The sequence below is a fragment of the Phascolarctos cinereus genome, unplaced genomic scaffold (genome assembly GCF_003287225.1).
Source record: "Phascolarctos cinereus isolate Bilbo 61053 unplaced genomic scaffold, phaCin_HiC Scaffold_7;HRSCAF=346, whole genome shotgun sequence".
Lineage (NCBI taxonomy): Eukaryota > Metazoa > Chordata > Mammalia > Diprotodontia > Phascolarctidae > Phascolarctos > Phascolarctos cinereus.
This window is the reverse complement of record NW_027556180.1, coordinates 115,769,099-115,786,952: the sequence shown is the minus strand read 5'-3', so window position 1 is coordinate 115,786,952 and position 17,854 is coordinate 115,769,099. Positions and strand designations below refer to the sequence as shown.

Sequence of the window (17,854 nt, the reverse complement as noted above, 5' to 3'; positions counted from 1 at the left end):
TCTACTGAAATAGTTCAAGCTTGAGGGTACCCTGAACCAGGGCAATTCAATATCAGAGGAAAGAAGGGGTCCATACATATGAGAGATTTTAACAAGGATAGGATCTACAGAACATGGCAATAGGTTGGATATGGAAGGGCAAAAGACAGTGAGGAGTAGGTTGTGAGCCTTGGTGCCTGGAGGGATGGTTAACAGACGAGCAGATAGAGAATTTATCTAAAATATATACAAATTATTGAAAGTGGACACTAATGTTTGAATGAGGTGACATTTAAGCTAAACCTCAGAAGGAACTAGAGGTTTCTCTGAAGCTATGACATTTTGTTCTTTTTTTTTAAAGTTTAGAACAATTTACCTTTGAAACATATCCGAGACTGGATAATCCTAAAGAGTAATACCATCTTCATTCCACCTACATGTTAGTAATGCAGATTTCTTCTTTTGCTCTTCCAGGACCATTAGTTTTGTTTCACCTCTTTTTTGATGAGAGGGTATTCATCTTGAATTTCACTTATTATTTGTGACTAGTTTTGATAAGGATGGAAAATTGCCAGAGATTGTGTTTTATTGATTGGTGGATTTATGATACAAGATTATAGAGAAGTATGTTGAAGTTCTAAATTAAATATTCTTTTGCCTATGTCCTTCTTCAAATTCATTTTTGGGGTTAAAGCCTATCATGCAAATGAACTGATAAGTCCGGTTTCTATAGTTTCCTCCATAGACAACACCCCGCTTTTTCTTATTATGTTAAAATAAAATTCATTATGTCTTGTTTCAATAATAATTATGATATTCTCTTCTAAGCAATTGTTTGTTGTCTCCATTATTTTCCATCTTATATGTACTCTGTAAAGGCAAGCATATAAATATTATAAAAGAATTAAGCTGTTGAAATACTTTAATTTATTGTGAAACAAATGTATTCAAATTTTATTTGCTTGCTGGATTTCACTTTAATGAAATCCTTCAAAGAACAATGCATCATGTTCCAAAGATTGAAATTATACATTAAGTGAAATGACTAAATATGCTGTTTTCCAATTTATAGACAGTTTCTATTGAATACTAACATGCTTAAGTTCTTAACAATTTGCATGTGTTTAAAACATGTGGTTTAAAAATTTGTATTTGTGTTTTTCATCTCCAAATAAATAATATAATCAAAATTAAAGTAAGCCTAAAGTTACAGTAAGTGATGCAATCCTTAGCAATATTGCAGCTTTAAAAAAATTATTATTTTTAATTTAAATATTAAAATATCCTGTTATATTCCTAATTCTTAGCTGTGTATATTTTCTGATTCATTTTATATTTATTCTATGTGATCATTAAAAATGTAGAAAATAGAAAAGCTGAACTTTGAGTTGAGTATATGTATTGACTAGCCAGACATCTTATAAATTTACGTGGAAAATGTTTTTAAAAATCAGCTAATGGATTTTGAGCAGCACAACTATTGCCACTGAGGGTAGTCCAAGAAAGATTAGGTTGGATGTGAAGAGTTAAATACTTCCAAAGTAGCATCAGATTTTCATGCCTTCCATTAGCACCACTGCAAAATGTATTATGACAGGAAATCCGGACTCGCAATAAAAGACTTTAAAGGAAATTGATCTGCTTCCAGAATGCACGTTCTCTTTGTTGAACTAAACTTGGAAGGAACTACAAATATTTCTTACATATATACTTACTGATACTTTTTTAAAAGTTCTTAAAAGAGAACAATATTAATAATAATCAGTTGAAGGAAAAGGAGAAAAGTTTTAGAGAGAGTTATACCCACAATGTGCTACCCTATCATAAATAACTTTTTCAATAACTCAGAAATTGAAAATATGTCATTATAATTTTGAGAAGGACAAGACCACTTTATATACTCATGTGAGTGTGTGTGTGTACACATACTTTCACTTACTACTCTGTAAGTTAAGTGGAAAAGAGAAAGCCATTAAGAGTTAATATTAGAGTTTCAACCCCCTTGTGGTATGGTTGAGTATTTAGACTATTCAAGGAAAGCATGTTAGCACCTTTAAAATGTTCTAAAGCATATATTTAGCTACTTAGCTATCCTATTCCTGAATTACACCTTGTTTTTGCATTAATTTGGGTAGACATACCAGAGACATCCTTCAGAAGATAAATTATTTGAAGTAAATTCTTATTACAATAGAGTCCAATTTTGAGTTAAAAGAAGTGCTCATAATGAGTAGCTTCATCTACCAAGGCAGATAAACCTCTTCCCTCCAACTTATAGCCTTATTTAGAAAGTTCCCAAGATCACTGATAGGTTAAAAGTCTTGTATAGGGGCACTTCGGCTCTATGTGTCTGAAGCAGACTTGAACCCAGGTCTTCCAGACCTTGAGGACTTTTTTCTATTCATTGTGCCATGTTTCCTCTCAAGATCAGTGTTAGCCTAGCTTTGTAAAGGAGTTTTGTGTGTGTGTGTGTGTGTGTGTGTGTGTGTGTGTGTGTGTGTGTGTGTGTTTAGGGGGCAGTATATGTGCTTATATAATAACCTTAATGCATGTGATTATTCTCTTGACAGTTATTGTCTGCTTGTTCAAGAATAGATGACATTAATTTTGTCAATAGCATTTTTCACTGTACACACATGGGAAGGTTGTTTTTTGGTGGCTGTAAACGCTCTTGGCAGTGGCTAATCACTTTGAACCTGTGTTTCAGAGTCACGGTGAGGTGATGCTAAATCCTTTGTTAAAAAAGAGGCAAGCCATCCTCCCCTTTTTTTAATCTTAAAATTATCATAAGGTGAAGTGCATCTGTTTTTACTACAGCTGTGATTTCTCTACTCTCTTAATTCATATATTAGTTTTTTTCTTATAATTTTAGGTCATTTGTTTGCATTGCGCACTAATGAACTTCAGCATTTTAGAAGCCTAGCATGCTTGATTTATTTGGTTTGGAAAAGTAAATGAGAATGCATCCATTTTTCACATGCTATTCAGGACAGATTTAAATAAAATAGTTAAATCAGAAACTAGCACAGTTAAATAACATCTTCCCTTTAGTAACCCTTTACTTACCACATTTAAGCTGCCTCTTAATTTTCTTAAAAGAGAGAAGCACAGTGTAGGGTAAGCAAGAGGCCCTTAATAAAATATTCATTTGAATTGAGATGAATTGAAAGGGAAGATGATAGAGTTAAGTAGAATTGGAAAAGGCTTCATATACACGATGGGATTTTAGATGGTATTTAAAGGAAACCAGGTAACACAATAAGTGGAGATGAGGAGAGAGAAGATTCCAGGCATTAGGGACAGGAAGAGTGAGGGACATTGTGACTGGTAGAGAGTAAGATCTAAGAAGACTTTTGAGAATCCTCAGAGCCTACCTAATCCATCGAATCTGTTTACAATAGCCATACCTAAGTGGTTATTTATTTTCTCTTGAAGACCTCTAGTAAGGAGGTACACATTACCTTCTTTGGTAGGCCATTTCATTTTCCAAAGGCTTTACCAACAATCAGAACTTCCCCTCCTGTGTACAATATTTCATCTCCTACTTTTTTTCCATTTGCACAGGTGGTCACCTATATGTGCAATGCACTTTTTTCTCACCTCTGCCTCCTGGAATCTCTAGCTTCTTTTAAGATAGAGAGAGCTTTGGTGATATGACTTACAAGTATACTTTCCTGAGAAATTTCTCCCCCAATTATTAAAGGTCTATTTAATAAATTATACAAGGTAGTTGGGATGATAAAATAATTTTAGGTATTTTAGGTTAAAAACAAAATATACAAAACAAAAAAAAACTAGTGGTATCTTAAGATGTATGTTGTGGTGAATAGAGATTGGTCTTGAAATCAAGAACATCTAGGTTCAAATCCCATCTTTATCCCATGCTTTCTGTTTGATCCATGGTGAGTCATTTGACTTCTCAATGCTTTAGGCAACTTGCTAAGCCTTTAAGTTGCACTTAAGATGCCAACCTGTGTTCTTAGAGGGAGTTTCCTTATCCAAGAGTTCTTGTTACCAGTGAAATCTTTACCTATCTGCTTCCTAGCCCTTTCTTAGGTCCCATTTAATTAAATTATCCCTTACCAAGTAAGTGATTTGGTAAGATCACATCTGGAGTATGCTGTTGAATCCTGAACAAACATTTTGGGACCATCATTAAATTCAGATACACAGAACAGTGAGAGGTTTTTTTTTTAAGATTTAAAGTTTACAAAGCTCCTTCCGCATGACCTTATAGCACAAGAAGTACAACTATTTTTTCATGTTTGTCCTAATTTTACCATGAGGCATTTGAAACTCAGAGATGTTAAGTGATGCATCCGGGGTCACAATTCTAGTTAGTGGCAGGAAAGAGTCTAACCAAGGTTTCTTTTTTTTTTTTCTAATTAATTTATTTTTTGTTTTCAAAATTCACTTCCATAATATTTTTGAGTTTTAAATTTTCTCCCTCTCCTTCCCCCTCTCCCCAAGATGTTATACAATCTGATATAGGCTCCACTTATACATTCATATTAAGCATATTTTCACATTAGTTATGATGTAAAGAATAATTAGAAGTAATGAGAGGAACCATGGGAAAGGAAACAGAATAAAACAGCAACAACAACAAAAAAAAAGCAAATAGTATGTTTCTGTCTGTATCTAGACTCCTCAGTTCTTTCTCTGGATGTGGATAGCATTTTCTATCATGAGTCTTTTGGAGTTGTCTTAGATCCTTGCATTGCTGAGAAGAGCTAAGACTATTAAAGTCAGTTATCACACAATGCGACTAAGCAAGGTTTCTTGACTTCAATTCTAGTATCTTTTCAGTTGTAGCACATTGCCTCTAATGTCACATAAACATCAACTGAAGGGCCTAAGGCTTTTTAGTTTGGGCAAGAGGGAAGGATAAAGTGGATGGATGTGGTTGTTTTCTTTATTATGTGAAAGGATATCAAATAGAAAAGGGATTCAGGTTTGTTTGTTCATTTTTTCACACAGAGATCAAGACAAGCAGCACTGAGTAGAAGTTTCAGAAAGGCAGATTTAGGATCAAATGTAGGAGATACTTTTAGTCATTAGAGAAATCTAAAAGTAGAACGTTGTGCTTCAGGCAGCAGTTGTAGCCTGTCTTTGGAGGTCTTTGAGCAAAGAGAAGAGAATCAAATGCCCCTTTAGCCAGATAACTCTTAAGGTCTTTTCCATCTCTAAGAGCCTATGATTCTAAGCTGTAGCATTTATAAGACACTTTTCTTTATCACCATGTGAGGTAGGCAATACAGTTATTATCCACATTTTGTAGTGAGGAAACTCAGGCTTGGAGAGGTACTAGATAAACTCTATTGTAAATTACCATAACATTAGAATGCTCTTAGAGGGTGGGGAATATATACATACATACATATATACACATATACATATATATATATATATATATGTGTTATATGGATTATATATGTATATTATATTACATATTGTTATATTATATATGCATGATTTATATTACATACATATATTGTGTATATATTATATATGCATATATAATATATATGTTATATGAAGCACCTAACAGTGTTCAGTGTGCCTACATTAGCCACATGAGAAATGCTTGTTGTTTTTTGATACTATTAAGGAAAAAAGCTTGAGTTTATGTCTAATTCTCCTAACTCCAAGCCCCATGCTGGAAAAACAAACAACCACAATAAAGACCTGCACTTGAAGCTGCTTATAGAGGTTCACAGATCTAGAACTGGATGTAGGCTTTGCAGGTTACTAAAAATGTGGCTCTCTAATGCTTGGATAGCAGAGCAGTGATGGAATAAATGTTAACAACTCTTCTGGCATTATTTTGGTCTATCACATTAATAATCTATGCGTTAAATAGTCCTCAGATACTCATTGACACAGCAGACTATAATAGCTCCATTCATAGACTTCTTTAAAAAAGGATAATTCTTTCATACTGAAGTCCACTTTGCTATATTCATTCATTGTGGCCTAATGGCTCACAATTTAGATATTTTTGGTCCTCTTATTTGGGCCCCATTTTCTCCAAATAGGGAATTTAGACTATTATCTAACTTTTGCCATTGCCATGGTAGTGTATACCTATGCAACTTTTCCGGATGCATGTTATCTGACTATTCTTCTCTGTTCTCCCTCCTTTGTGTGGCTTTTGTGGGTTCATTGTTTCTATCCTGAGAAAAGCTCAAGATAAGTGGGGATGTTTTTAATGCAGCTCAATGTAAATGAAAATAATCCTTTTCTTTGCCTTAATATTATGTTTCTACTGCATTAGGAAAAAAAGCAGCCTTCAATAGACAAGAGAGCCATTGTATTTAACATATTATTATTTTTTTCTTCCTGTGGGGGTATAGGAACGTGTTCCAGACAGTCCTTCCCCTGCCCCCTCTCTTGAAGAGGGTCGAAGACCTGGCAGTCATCCATCATCTCACCGAAGCAGCAGCGTATCTAGCTCCCCTGCACGGACCGAGAGTTCTTCTGATAGAATCCGTAGGTCACCTACTTTTTCTTGTCACCATTTTAAACTTTATTAGGTTCAGGTGGCTTTTCTAATCAAAATGCCCTCATTCCAAATATATCTCAGATGTATCATGTTCTGAAGCTCTGTAGCAAGAGCCATCTCTCAACATTATGTTTCCCAGTTTGCAATATCCTAAGGTATGATGCTACATTAACAGTTTTTGATATAAACTCCCACTCTGTAATAACATACATAAAGCTTTGAGCTATGAAACAGAGCTTGAGATGGAAAGTAACCTTCTAGATTAGGTTTTGAAGTGAATGCAGCTCTCAGTTATTCAGTATCTCACTGTCCAAGTTGGGCATAGTACATCCCATTATTTTGTTTCCTCAGCTAGCCTGCAGCCAATCTTTTTGGCCACTTCAAATTCTTCATTAAATTCTCCAAAAGAGGGAAAGACTTGCAAAATGGAAAGAATAGAATTCAAAATGATGAATTTTACTTTTTGTTAGTCTTGAAAGACTATTTGTTATGTTAAAGAGTTAGGAATTTATTAACTATAGTTAAAATTAGCTATGGGTTTCAATGATTCGTTCTATCAAGGTAGAGCCGCATTTTAAAATATTACCTTATTGGAACCCAAAGTTTTAAAAACACATGTTGAAGAAATTGTTTTCACATGCTACTGGGAAATAAGAAATACAGGAAATGGGGTATAGAAATCTATCCTACTCTGTAGGAAAATAGAAGGGGAAAGGGATAAGAGAAGGGGAGGAGAGATAGAAAGGAGGGCAGATTAGAGGAAGGGGTATTCAGAATACATGCCATCTTGGGGTGGAGGGAGGGGTGAGATTGGGAGAAATTTGGAACTCAAAATCTTGTGGAGGTGAGTGTTGAAAACTAAGAATAAATAAAAATTTAAAAAGGAAAAAAAGTAAAAAGTAAAAATAAGTAAAATAAAATATTACCTTAATTCTATAATATGGAATCAGTCCTGAGCTATACTGATGTTTGGCCATGCCAGCCTCCAGAAAACCAGACCTGTGATAGGCAAATGGCACAATTCGTGCAGTGTCCCAAAAATATCTCCCAAGATGTAAGAGCAGAACAAAGGAGTTGAAAAGTGAAAATGTTAACCAAACAGTGAGTGTTTTTCTCCATCAAGGAGCACTGACTTATCTCTACACTTTATCCCTGACTAATTTCACTGATTTTTTTTTCCTGCTTAAGCAAATGGACCATAGCAAAGAGGCCATAGACACTAGGAAATACACTCTATTTAGACTTAGAGCATATCATTTTTAGTTGCATACAGACTTGAAGGATCATGGATTTTGAACTGGAAAGGAAACTTAGGGGTTCATTTCATCCAACCTCCTCATTTTATAGATTAAGAAACTGAGGTATAGAAAAGTTTAAATGATTTGTCCTAAGTCATACACAGGGGAGTCAGGATTCAAACTCAGATTCCATGACTCCAAATTGATAGCTCTTTCTACTATCACAATTATTTTCATAAATTGTTTTTCTTAAGAGAAAATGTTTTCTTAAGAGAAATGTTTTCTAATGAAAAAGATGATTTCTCAACAAACAAGAAATGATCATATGAAGTCATCTCAATTAAATTACCGTACACACACACACACACACACACACACACACACACACACACACACATACACCCCAAGGTATCCTAGAGCCAGTTAGTGCCATCTTAAATTTTCAGTGTGAGCATTTACATTTTGGGAATCAGTAAACACTACAAATTGGAGTTTAATTTATTGTTTTATTGATTTCTAAACTTAAGAAAATGATAAGAGAAAATATCAATATGCAGATTACAGTTAAAAGTTTTTTTTGGGGGGGAGTGGAAGCTGGTTGTTAAATATTTACCATCACACCCCTGCTGATACACATATGAATAGGTAAGCTTGTATCTACATTGTATATCAATAAACATGATATACAATATATACAATATATAGTGTGCATATATACTACCCATACAATCTATGTAAATATGTAGATACATACATATCTATCCACACACGTGTGTATATATGTATATATTTTATAATGTATTATTGTCATATTTTATATATTATATATATGTGTATGTATATATATATATATATATATATATATATATATATATATATATATATATATATATATATATATATATATATATATATATATATATATATATATATATATACACATGCATTTTTGAGAGCATCTAGGTAGCATGGTGAATAGAGCACTGGGCCTGGAGTCAGGAAGACCTGAGTTCAAATTTGGCCTCAGACACTTACTGGCTGCTGGGCAAGTCACTTAACCCAGTTTGTCTCAGTTTCCTCATTCGTAAAATGAGCTGGAGAAGGAAATGGCAAAACATTCCATTATCTTTGCCAATAAAACCACAAATGGGGCCACATAGAACTGGACATGACTGAAATGACTGAACAAAAACAAACGCATTTTTAAAGATGAAAGTTACATATGTTTGTCTCTAAAGTTAAATAGTATACAATTCAACATCTACAATGGAAGCTTTTCGAATTTATTTTTAATTATGGTGGGAAAAGTTATAGCTGGATTGTTAATTTTAAAATTATAGACAAATGCAAATCTACTTTTACTTTCTTGAAATTCAGAAGTTACTTGTATTATGTAGTTTTTCAAACTTCCATTTCCAAATCTCACATTGAGCAGTAACTGTGTGATCAAGAGTAAGTTTCTTAACCTCTCCAGACCTCGGCTTTCTCATCTGTAAAATGACAGTATTGGACTTGACAGATTCTATTTTTTCAGCTCCAGTTTTGTGATCTCATGATGCTGCTACTGGTAGCAGCTGGTGCTGAAATACCTCTGGTGACTATAAGATTGCCTTTCAAGTGTCCCTATAGGGATAAGATTTTTATCAAATCCTGAAGAGCAAAACATGCCATTTTTTACATCATGTCATTTTAATAGTAATGCCAAAGAAAGGAATGTATAGTAGATTTGAATTTTTAAGTCTTCATGTAATCTGTGGGGAGGTTTTCATCTACCCTAATTCTTAAAAAGGTAAAAGAGACTATTGTGTTTTATTTACCACAATAATTGAAAAGCAATATTTTTATTTCAATAAAACAGCAGAAATTCCCTATTTCCATGTTTTCCAGTGACATTTCTGTATAGAATGAACTTGATCCCAATCTATTCCATGAAAATGGAAGTTTCTTAAAATTATAGAGTTATTCTAAAGGGATAGATACGTTTTCTTATAAGAAATAAGAATGGTTTTATTTCATTTTTCATTTATCACTTATGTAGTAAGGACATCTAAGTAAAGAGTAAACTAAAATATTAATTTACCAAGAAAAATTATTATAATATTTGAAGGAAACAGATTAATATATCACGAATAACCAAAAAATGGTAGAACCATTCCATGAAGTCTTCAGGATTGACAGTTTGTTAAGTATCTTCATTGATGGGATAATTTAAATTAGATGGATATTTAGGTCACCTGATTCATTATCTAATAGATCAGGGTACCTTATGCTGTTTATATGATGAAAGAATATTTGTTTTTTCATTCAACAAGTATTTAATGACTACTTATTCTTTGTGGTATGAACATTTTTATGTATAAATCATTTTTGAAAAATAAGATTTCTTATCAAACAAAAGGTTTTCATCAGTTCATTAAACATCTTTGAAGAATGCATTTAGTTTTTCAAAAAAAATGTACTGTGCATTAAGTTGCCAACTCAATGTGCTAAATAGTACTCTAAAATATTAAATAACACCCTAGAGTTAATGGGATGTTAATGAAAAGTGGAACTTGAATACCTCGTTTGGAAAAGTATAAAGGTATTCAAAATAGACTAGAATATTAAAAATACCTAAGTTATAGTAAGAAGATAGGGTTTGTCTTTCATATAAAGAAAATTTAATTAATGTAAATGGAACACTGTGTGTTATTAATAGTATCACTGTGTGTATGTGTATATGTGTTTTGTTTTCTACCAGCAGCTGTCCATCAGAATGGGCTATCCATGAACCAGATGTTGATGGGCTTGTCACCAAATGTGTTACCTGGTCCAAAAGAGGGGGATCTGGCTGGCCATGATCTTGGCCATGAATCCAAAAGGATACACATTGAAAAAGGTAATATTAATATTCTGCTTCCATAATCCTCAGCCACAAAAGTTCAGTTCATGATGCTGTTTTCAGTAAATAACATAAGAGAAAATTGGTAGCTTAGTGGTAAAAGATAATTATCTTCCAATGATAGGACAGTTTGGGGTCTACCTTCTCTATGTGGTCCCTTTCTGAAGTAATATCTCTCTCCTCAAAAATTTCATGTTACTTTTCATAACTCTCACGAATTTATAATATTTTATTTTTGTTGTAACTATTTATATAAATGTATTATTTTTCTTAAAAGGTTATGACTTCTCTGAAGGCAGGCATTTTCATTCTCTTTTATAATACCAAGCCATATAGAATTCTTGGAAATATAAAATTATGGGCTTTTGTTTCAGAGAGAAGCTTGGAGTCATTCAACATAATGGTAATTTTCGAAATATGATCTGGTATTCTCCCTTCTTTCTATTCAGAAACTCATTCTTTATTCATCTTTAGTGTATGGATTACTTAACCAATTTTTAAACTTAATCATTAATTATTCATTCCATTCTCACTCCCCTGCCTTTTTTTTCTTATAAGGTTAGTTAAATCGAACTTTTGTGTGCTTCCAGATCTTATTTGAGATGGTCTACAATGTTGTTCCAGAGCTCAATAAAATCAGCACAATTTTTTCATCAAACAGGATCATCTACAGCAGAAATACATAACCTTTTTTGTGTATCACAGACCCCTTTGTCAAGTGAAGCTAATGGACGTGTTCTTAAATTTTTTTTATTAATTAAATAGAATACATATCATTGCAAAGGAAGTTAATTACATTGAAATTGAAATAGTTTTCCAAACATCTTTTTCTCAGTGTAAAAACCTCCCATCTAGAGATTTTCATGTTCTATGAGGCCCACACTGTTTCCATCTGGATTCTGCACTACACATCTTCTGTGGCAGAAGCAAACACCTTTGGCAAGCTTTACATTTTCACTTGGTATTATTAAGCAGATATTTTTAAAATAAAATTATCTATTGTTGGTGTCAAAAATAAATTGCTCAATTCTTTAAAAATAGCTTAAATACACAGAAAGTTTTTGGCAATGGTTCGAGAATGAGCACCAGTTGTGAAGGATTTTGAATAAATCAATTCTTTGGAAAACAGTTTTAGAGAAGGAATATTCAAATATGAAAATAGATCTTTGATCTTGACATAGATGTTCCCTCTAATGGTGTAGATGAGAACCCTCCTATGCCTACTTAGTCTTATGTGGCCCTTGACAATGTGTTGCCAGAATTTCTCCATAGGAGTTTCAATCCAATAAGCACATTTCCTTCTTTCTCTCAGCACCACAAGCATGGGCGGGGAACCGCTTACCCATCAACTGCCTCCTTCTGGCCACTTGACCAGCTCACATTATTTTTGAGTCATATATGATGCTGTATTTTACTCTAGGCCTTCTTTGTTCTTTGCCTGCATAAAGCCCACTATGTAGTTCCCCATTGCCATCTGTTACTTTTGAGTCATTTTCAGTTGTGTCTGACTCTTTGTGATGCCATTTGGGGTTTTCTTGGCAGAGATACTGGAATGGTTTGCCATTTCCTTCTCCAGATCATTTTACATGTGAGGAACCTGAGGCAAATAGGGTTAAGTGACTTGCCCATGGTTGCTCAGCTAGTGAGTGTCTGAGGCCAGACTTGAACTTAGGAAGTTGAGTCTTCTTGATTTCTGGCTCAGCACACTATCTATTGCACCACCTAGCTGTCCAACTGCCATGTGAGTGGTATTCAGTTTTAATTCTTCAGGGCATAATACTCCATAATGTATAGCTATATAACAACATATTTTTTTTAAAAAAGAAATCAGTTCTTTCCTCTTCTGAATCAAATAAGACAAAAGAAAATAGATTATCATTTTCTGAATTCATGGAGGTAATGGAAAAAAAAAACAGAATCAAACATTTAATAACACAACCTAAAATGGAAAGACAATGTGGGATCTGGCTACTTGATCCTTTAAATCTAAATTTCTGTGTTCTATTTTCTAACAGATGATATAATATACCCACTATGTGAATCCATATTCACAAACTCATAAAGTTATAGTTAGGGGTGGCAGGTTGATGGAATTTGGATTTACTGTTGTATTGGGATTAAACTTTGCATAATCACTGAAAGCTGCACGGAAGAGGTCAGTTTTTAGTAATAATGTATAAAATGATGGGAAATAGATTTGTACATGGCACAGGCTGTTCTGATTTGGCAAGATGCTCATGTGAGCTTCTGAGCATGGAAAAAATCATAGAAGAGGGATATAACAAAGACCACAAAGAATATAACTGTAATAAAAAGGCATGGAAAATCTTATTATCTACAATTAGGTCCTTGAGAAAAAGATATCTAAAATGCTAGAATATATGTTTTATTAAATATCTTAAGAAATTACGAGTTGCAAGATTCTGGTAATAAGTTTAAAATAGTTAAATTCTGTCTGTAAGAGGAACACACACACACACACACACACACACACACACACACACACAATTTGTGCTTAAGAAACTTACCTAAGAATTTATTTAGTGCAAATCAAAAGATATGGTGAGAACAGCTGCTCTGGGTTGCATTAAGCCTGCTCCCAAGCACTGATGAGACCTAACCAGGAGGTGTCTAGCTCTCCCAAGAGTGTAAATTAAGTGATCCATTGTTCTTTAACCTCAACTAATCAGTGGAGGTATATTCCTTTACACTAGAAAGTAAACAAGTTACTAATTTAGGACAAAAAAAACCCCTCAGAATTGTTGGAAGTAAGTCAGATAGAATATTTATGTAAGATGGTATCATTTTTTGGGGTGCTTAGTAATGTCAACTGTGCATTCATCAGACACTAATTGTTTTTTGATCTTTTCTTACTATCCCCACATACTCTCAACTTATCCCATTTCTTCCTTGGGAGCAGTTCTATCTGAAAAGTTGGCATCAAACAGTGATGGAAAAGATACTTTTGACAGGCCAAATTTAAGACTAATTAAAACTGAGGGGAAAAGTAGAAAAAGATAAAGTTTAGTCCAACTCATCAATTCTGTCATCAGCAGAGATCTAAGGTATTCCTTTACTTTGATCAAATCATGCTGCCTGTCATTTAGATAGCCCTCAGCTTATCCTCTTACTAAAAGAAACAATCAGAACATTTTTTAAATGATTTTGGCATTCAAGTATTTATGTAGTTTTGCTGAATTGCCAATATTGCTCTCCATAAAACTCAAATAGTTCTGTGGGCTCTTCCCATTAGTCTACTGAATCAAACTGAACATAGTTCTGAACTATTTATGAAGGACACGCAGGCAAGGTTATATGATGGCTTATTATTTTAATATAGTAGGGGGATGATACACTTTTTTTCTAGTAGTATCTATTCTATGGTCATAAGAAATCCAAACTAGCTTGCGACTTTCAATTTGGAGTCACAGGACTTGTATTTGCCATTTGTTGCCTGCATTGATTTTGGGCAAGTCAATTAACCTCTCTGGGCCTCAGTTTCCACAACTGTAAAATGTAGGGTTGGGCCTCGAAGATTCCTTCCATCCTTAAATCCATAAGGAATTTATTCTGTGAATACTGTGTACACACCACATCATAAGGAAAGAAGAATATGCAAAGGTAAAGGATACGACTCCTGCTTTTGAGGAGTTGATAATCTGGTAGTTTTTAAGAAATAAAATGACTATGAAATTAAGATTATTAAAGATTTCAGTCTCAGCAAAGCAATTCTTCAGGTCAGTGTTCTTTCTTCTCCTTCTTTCCCCCAACTCTTTGTACTTTCTATATTTTGGCTCACTGTATTAATGGTACATATTCATAATGTACCTAAAGTACACTAAAATTTTTTTCAAATCATTATCGTTTATGCCATTTATCATATGTCTTTATATCACTCTAGTAGCTTTCTTACTAAATATATTTGCATGAAAACAAATGACTTCAATCACAGACATGTGTATAGAAATTACTTGTATATGTGTGCCATTCTGGGATTGAACTTGCATTTGTCAGCTTGCTATCTGAAATCATTCAAAATGCAATAATTCTTGAGAAAACATGGATGCCTAAAAAAAATTTGGAAGGTCATGTGCATTCACTGAGTCAGTATTGTACAAATCTTAACCATCTGAAAATTTTAAGCTTTATTTTTTCCTAATTTTATATATTCACTTGATTTTGTTCTGAAACATATTCAAATACATCTTTTGAAAAATTTTAATTTCAGCCATCAGAATTCTAAAATATGAACTGTTGAATGAAACTTAGAGTCTCCCTCATATTTAAGGGAAAAAAAATGCCTCTCCAGCGTTTTGAGCTTACGGAGAATTTAATTAAAGTGTAATAGAAATATAAGTGTGAAAAAAGAGTTAATGTATGAAGAAGTAGCCACCATACAATATTGTAATCTGACCTGAGAGAAAGAAGAATGAATTTAAGATGATCAACTTCATTTAACACTCGAAATACACTCATGTAACTAAAGTTTGTTTTGTTTTGTTATCAGTCATTTATTTTGAAGAGTAGGCCTCCTGTCTGACTTCACCTGCAAGTTCAGGGGCCCTTCACAGGCCTGGTCCCACTACTGACCAGCACAGGGCCTTTGACTTGCTCCATTTCCAACTTGAGCCAGTTTGCCCCTCCTTTAGGTTCTCTTCTTGAGGGTCTTGACGTTTTTTGCTAGCTGCATCTGCCCTACTATCAGGAATTATAGGCATGCACTCTTAGGAGATGATTTATTTCTGAATAAATTCTATCCTTTATGTTTCTTGAGGCATCCTTTCTATATTCAGCCCCTACACTGTCTTTGAAGTTGGTTTATACTTTTGCAGACTCATACCTGATTTCTTGTTCAGCTTTTCTTTGTTTGTGTTAAACAGGTTCTGAATTTTTTTTCCTCAGCTTGCATTCCATTTGTGTTAAACAGGTTCTGAATTTTTTTTTCCTCAGCTTGCATTCCATTTTTCCTTCCTAAGCCAACTTATTATTATACTTGAAAGTTATTCATTGATTTTCTTTATCTAACAAATGAATAAAACCAAACATAAATGTTTTATCCTAGTTAGTGAAACCATATTTACAATAACAAGAAGAAGAATATTTAAATAAGTTTACAAAGTATTTAATTAAGTTACCTCATTTGATCTTTCCAACGACTTTGAGAGGTAGGTGATGTTATTGTCCCCATTCTATGGATAAAGAAATTGAGGTTGACAAAGGTTAATTACTTGCTCATGGTCATCCAGCTAGTAAATGTTTGATGGGGGATTTGAGCTTTTTTCCTGACTAGAAATCCAGTAGTTATCCGTTGTTCCACTCAGTTACCTCTTTATAAGGTGAATGACACTAATAATCAGTAACTTGTGTTATTTGGGGGCTTCATAATCTCTATTTGTCCTTTTCAGTCTTGTGCAAATCACTTACTCCTCCAAAGCCTCAATTTCATAAAAGAAAGAGGGTTGTATTAGATGGAGTCTGAAGTCTCTTCTAGTTCTTCATCTATGATCCTAAGACTACTCACAATTATTCATTGATGACTGCTGTTTGCTTGAATTGTACTGGGTATGAGATCCTTGAGAATAGGGATTATTTCATTTTTTGTATTTATGTCACACTGTGCTCAGTACATAGTAGGTGCTTGTTGAAAAATGCTTATTGATTTATTGATTTTGTTTCCAATAGCCTATGTCTGCCACCACTGGGGGGGGGGAATCTGCAAGGTTTTATGTGGAAGAAAGGAATTATTTTTCCTTGTAGCTGTTGTGTGGTACAATGGACAGAGCAGTGGTCCTGAAGTCAGAAAGATTCAACTTCCTGAGTTCAAATCTGGCCTTATTCACTTACAAGCTGTGTGACCCTAGGCAAATCACTTAATCCTGTCTGCCTCAGTTTCTCATCTCTAAAATGAGCTAGAGAAGGAAATGGCAAAACACTGCAGTATCTTTGTTAAGAAAACTCCAAATGGGGTCATGAAGAGTCAGACATGACTAAAAATGACTGAACAATAATAGCTACTCAATTAGCACAGTGGTATCAGCTCAAGTAGAAATGGGTGCCACTAAACTTTCCATAATGATCTCTGCAGGCTGCAGTCTGATTTGGTTTTGAAATGTAATGTTGTCTTTGTCTTAATGCATTTTTAATTATTTTGTTAAATATTTCTCAGTTACATTTTAATCTGGTTCATACCACACTTGGAAGTTTTGTATAGCCTATGGCCTTGTGTTTGATACCTCTGCATATATAACAAGTTTAGGAATGTGACTTCGGATGGGAATCATTTGGAGGTGCCTATCTATGGTTTTATTTATTTAGACTCATTTTGTCTCTGTTCAATTATTTATTCCCCAGATATCCATTCTATGATTTTGTATTTAAAAGTTGCCTTTCGACATTGTAAATTGGGAAGTATATTCCTAATGGTAATCTATCATCTATCTATCTATCTATCTATCTATCTATCTATCTATCTATCTATCATCTATCTATCTATCTATCTATCTATCTATCTATCTATCTATCTATCTATCTATCTATCCTATACACCCATGGTCCAAGGAGGTGTCAGCTATCTGAAAGGCTTTCATCTCCAATAAATTCTATTTCTAAGAGTATTACAAACAGAAATTGCTTAAAATTCATGCAAATTTCCTCTTCCAAATAGTCCCTTTTTCATTTTTCTTCTTTGGACTTGTTTTTAAGCCATCATGATTTTAATTAAGTGATTGGAACAGTAGTTCTCAAACAGAAGTTCTCAGATCCCAGACATGCTTCCAAGTTGTCTAAAGGATTTCCTTATCACTGGTACCATGGAATGTCAATCAATCAGTAAGCTTTTAAGTTCTATGTGTCAGGTACTGGAGATCAAAAAACAGATAAAAAAGTAAATGAATGGATAGATAAGTAAATAAGTAAACAGTTAGATGGATGAATAGATAGATAGTTTCACTCCGAAGGAGCTTACGTTCTAATGTGTGAGACAATATGTGCATATGTAGTTATATAAATAATAAAAAAAAGAAATACAAATAGTTTAGGGAAGGAGGACACTAAAATTTGGACTATAAGGCAAGGCTTCATGTAGGCCTAGATGTCTATAGCTTCAGGCTATAGACATAGAATCTCTAAATCCTAATATTTTGTGAGGTCCAGAGAGTTGTGTTGTCTAGGAGCATGGAAAGACCAACTTAAAATCATTAAAAGATTTATACCAACTACTCCAGATATGAACCTATTAGAAACATATATATA

The 17,854-nt window shown here is 33.7% G+C and overlaps 1 protein-coding gene across 4 annotated transcripts in view; it reads left to right on the top strand.

The window, feature by feature from the left end:
• Window positions 1–17,854, top strand: part of DACH1 (dachshund family transcription factor 1) — a 486,728-nt gene that overhangs the window by 349,400 nt on the left and 119,474 nt on the right. For 2 of the 4 annotated variants that reach the window (XM_020992455.2, XM_078147697.1), the window contains 2 exons: window positions 6,336–6,471; window positions 10,463–10,600. In XM_020992455.2, coding sequence (XP_020848114.1) covers window positions 6,336–6,471; window positions 10,463–10,600 — 274 coding nt within the window. The remainder of the gene's footprint in view (window positions 1–6,335; window positions 6,472–10,462; window positions 10,601–17,854) is intronic. The other 2 variants (XM_020992456.2, XM_020992457.2) reach the window with 1 other exon arrangement.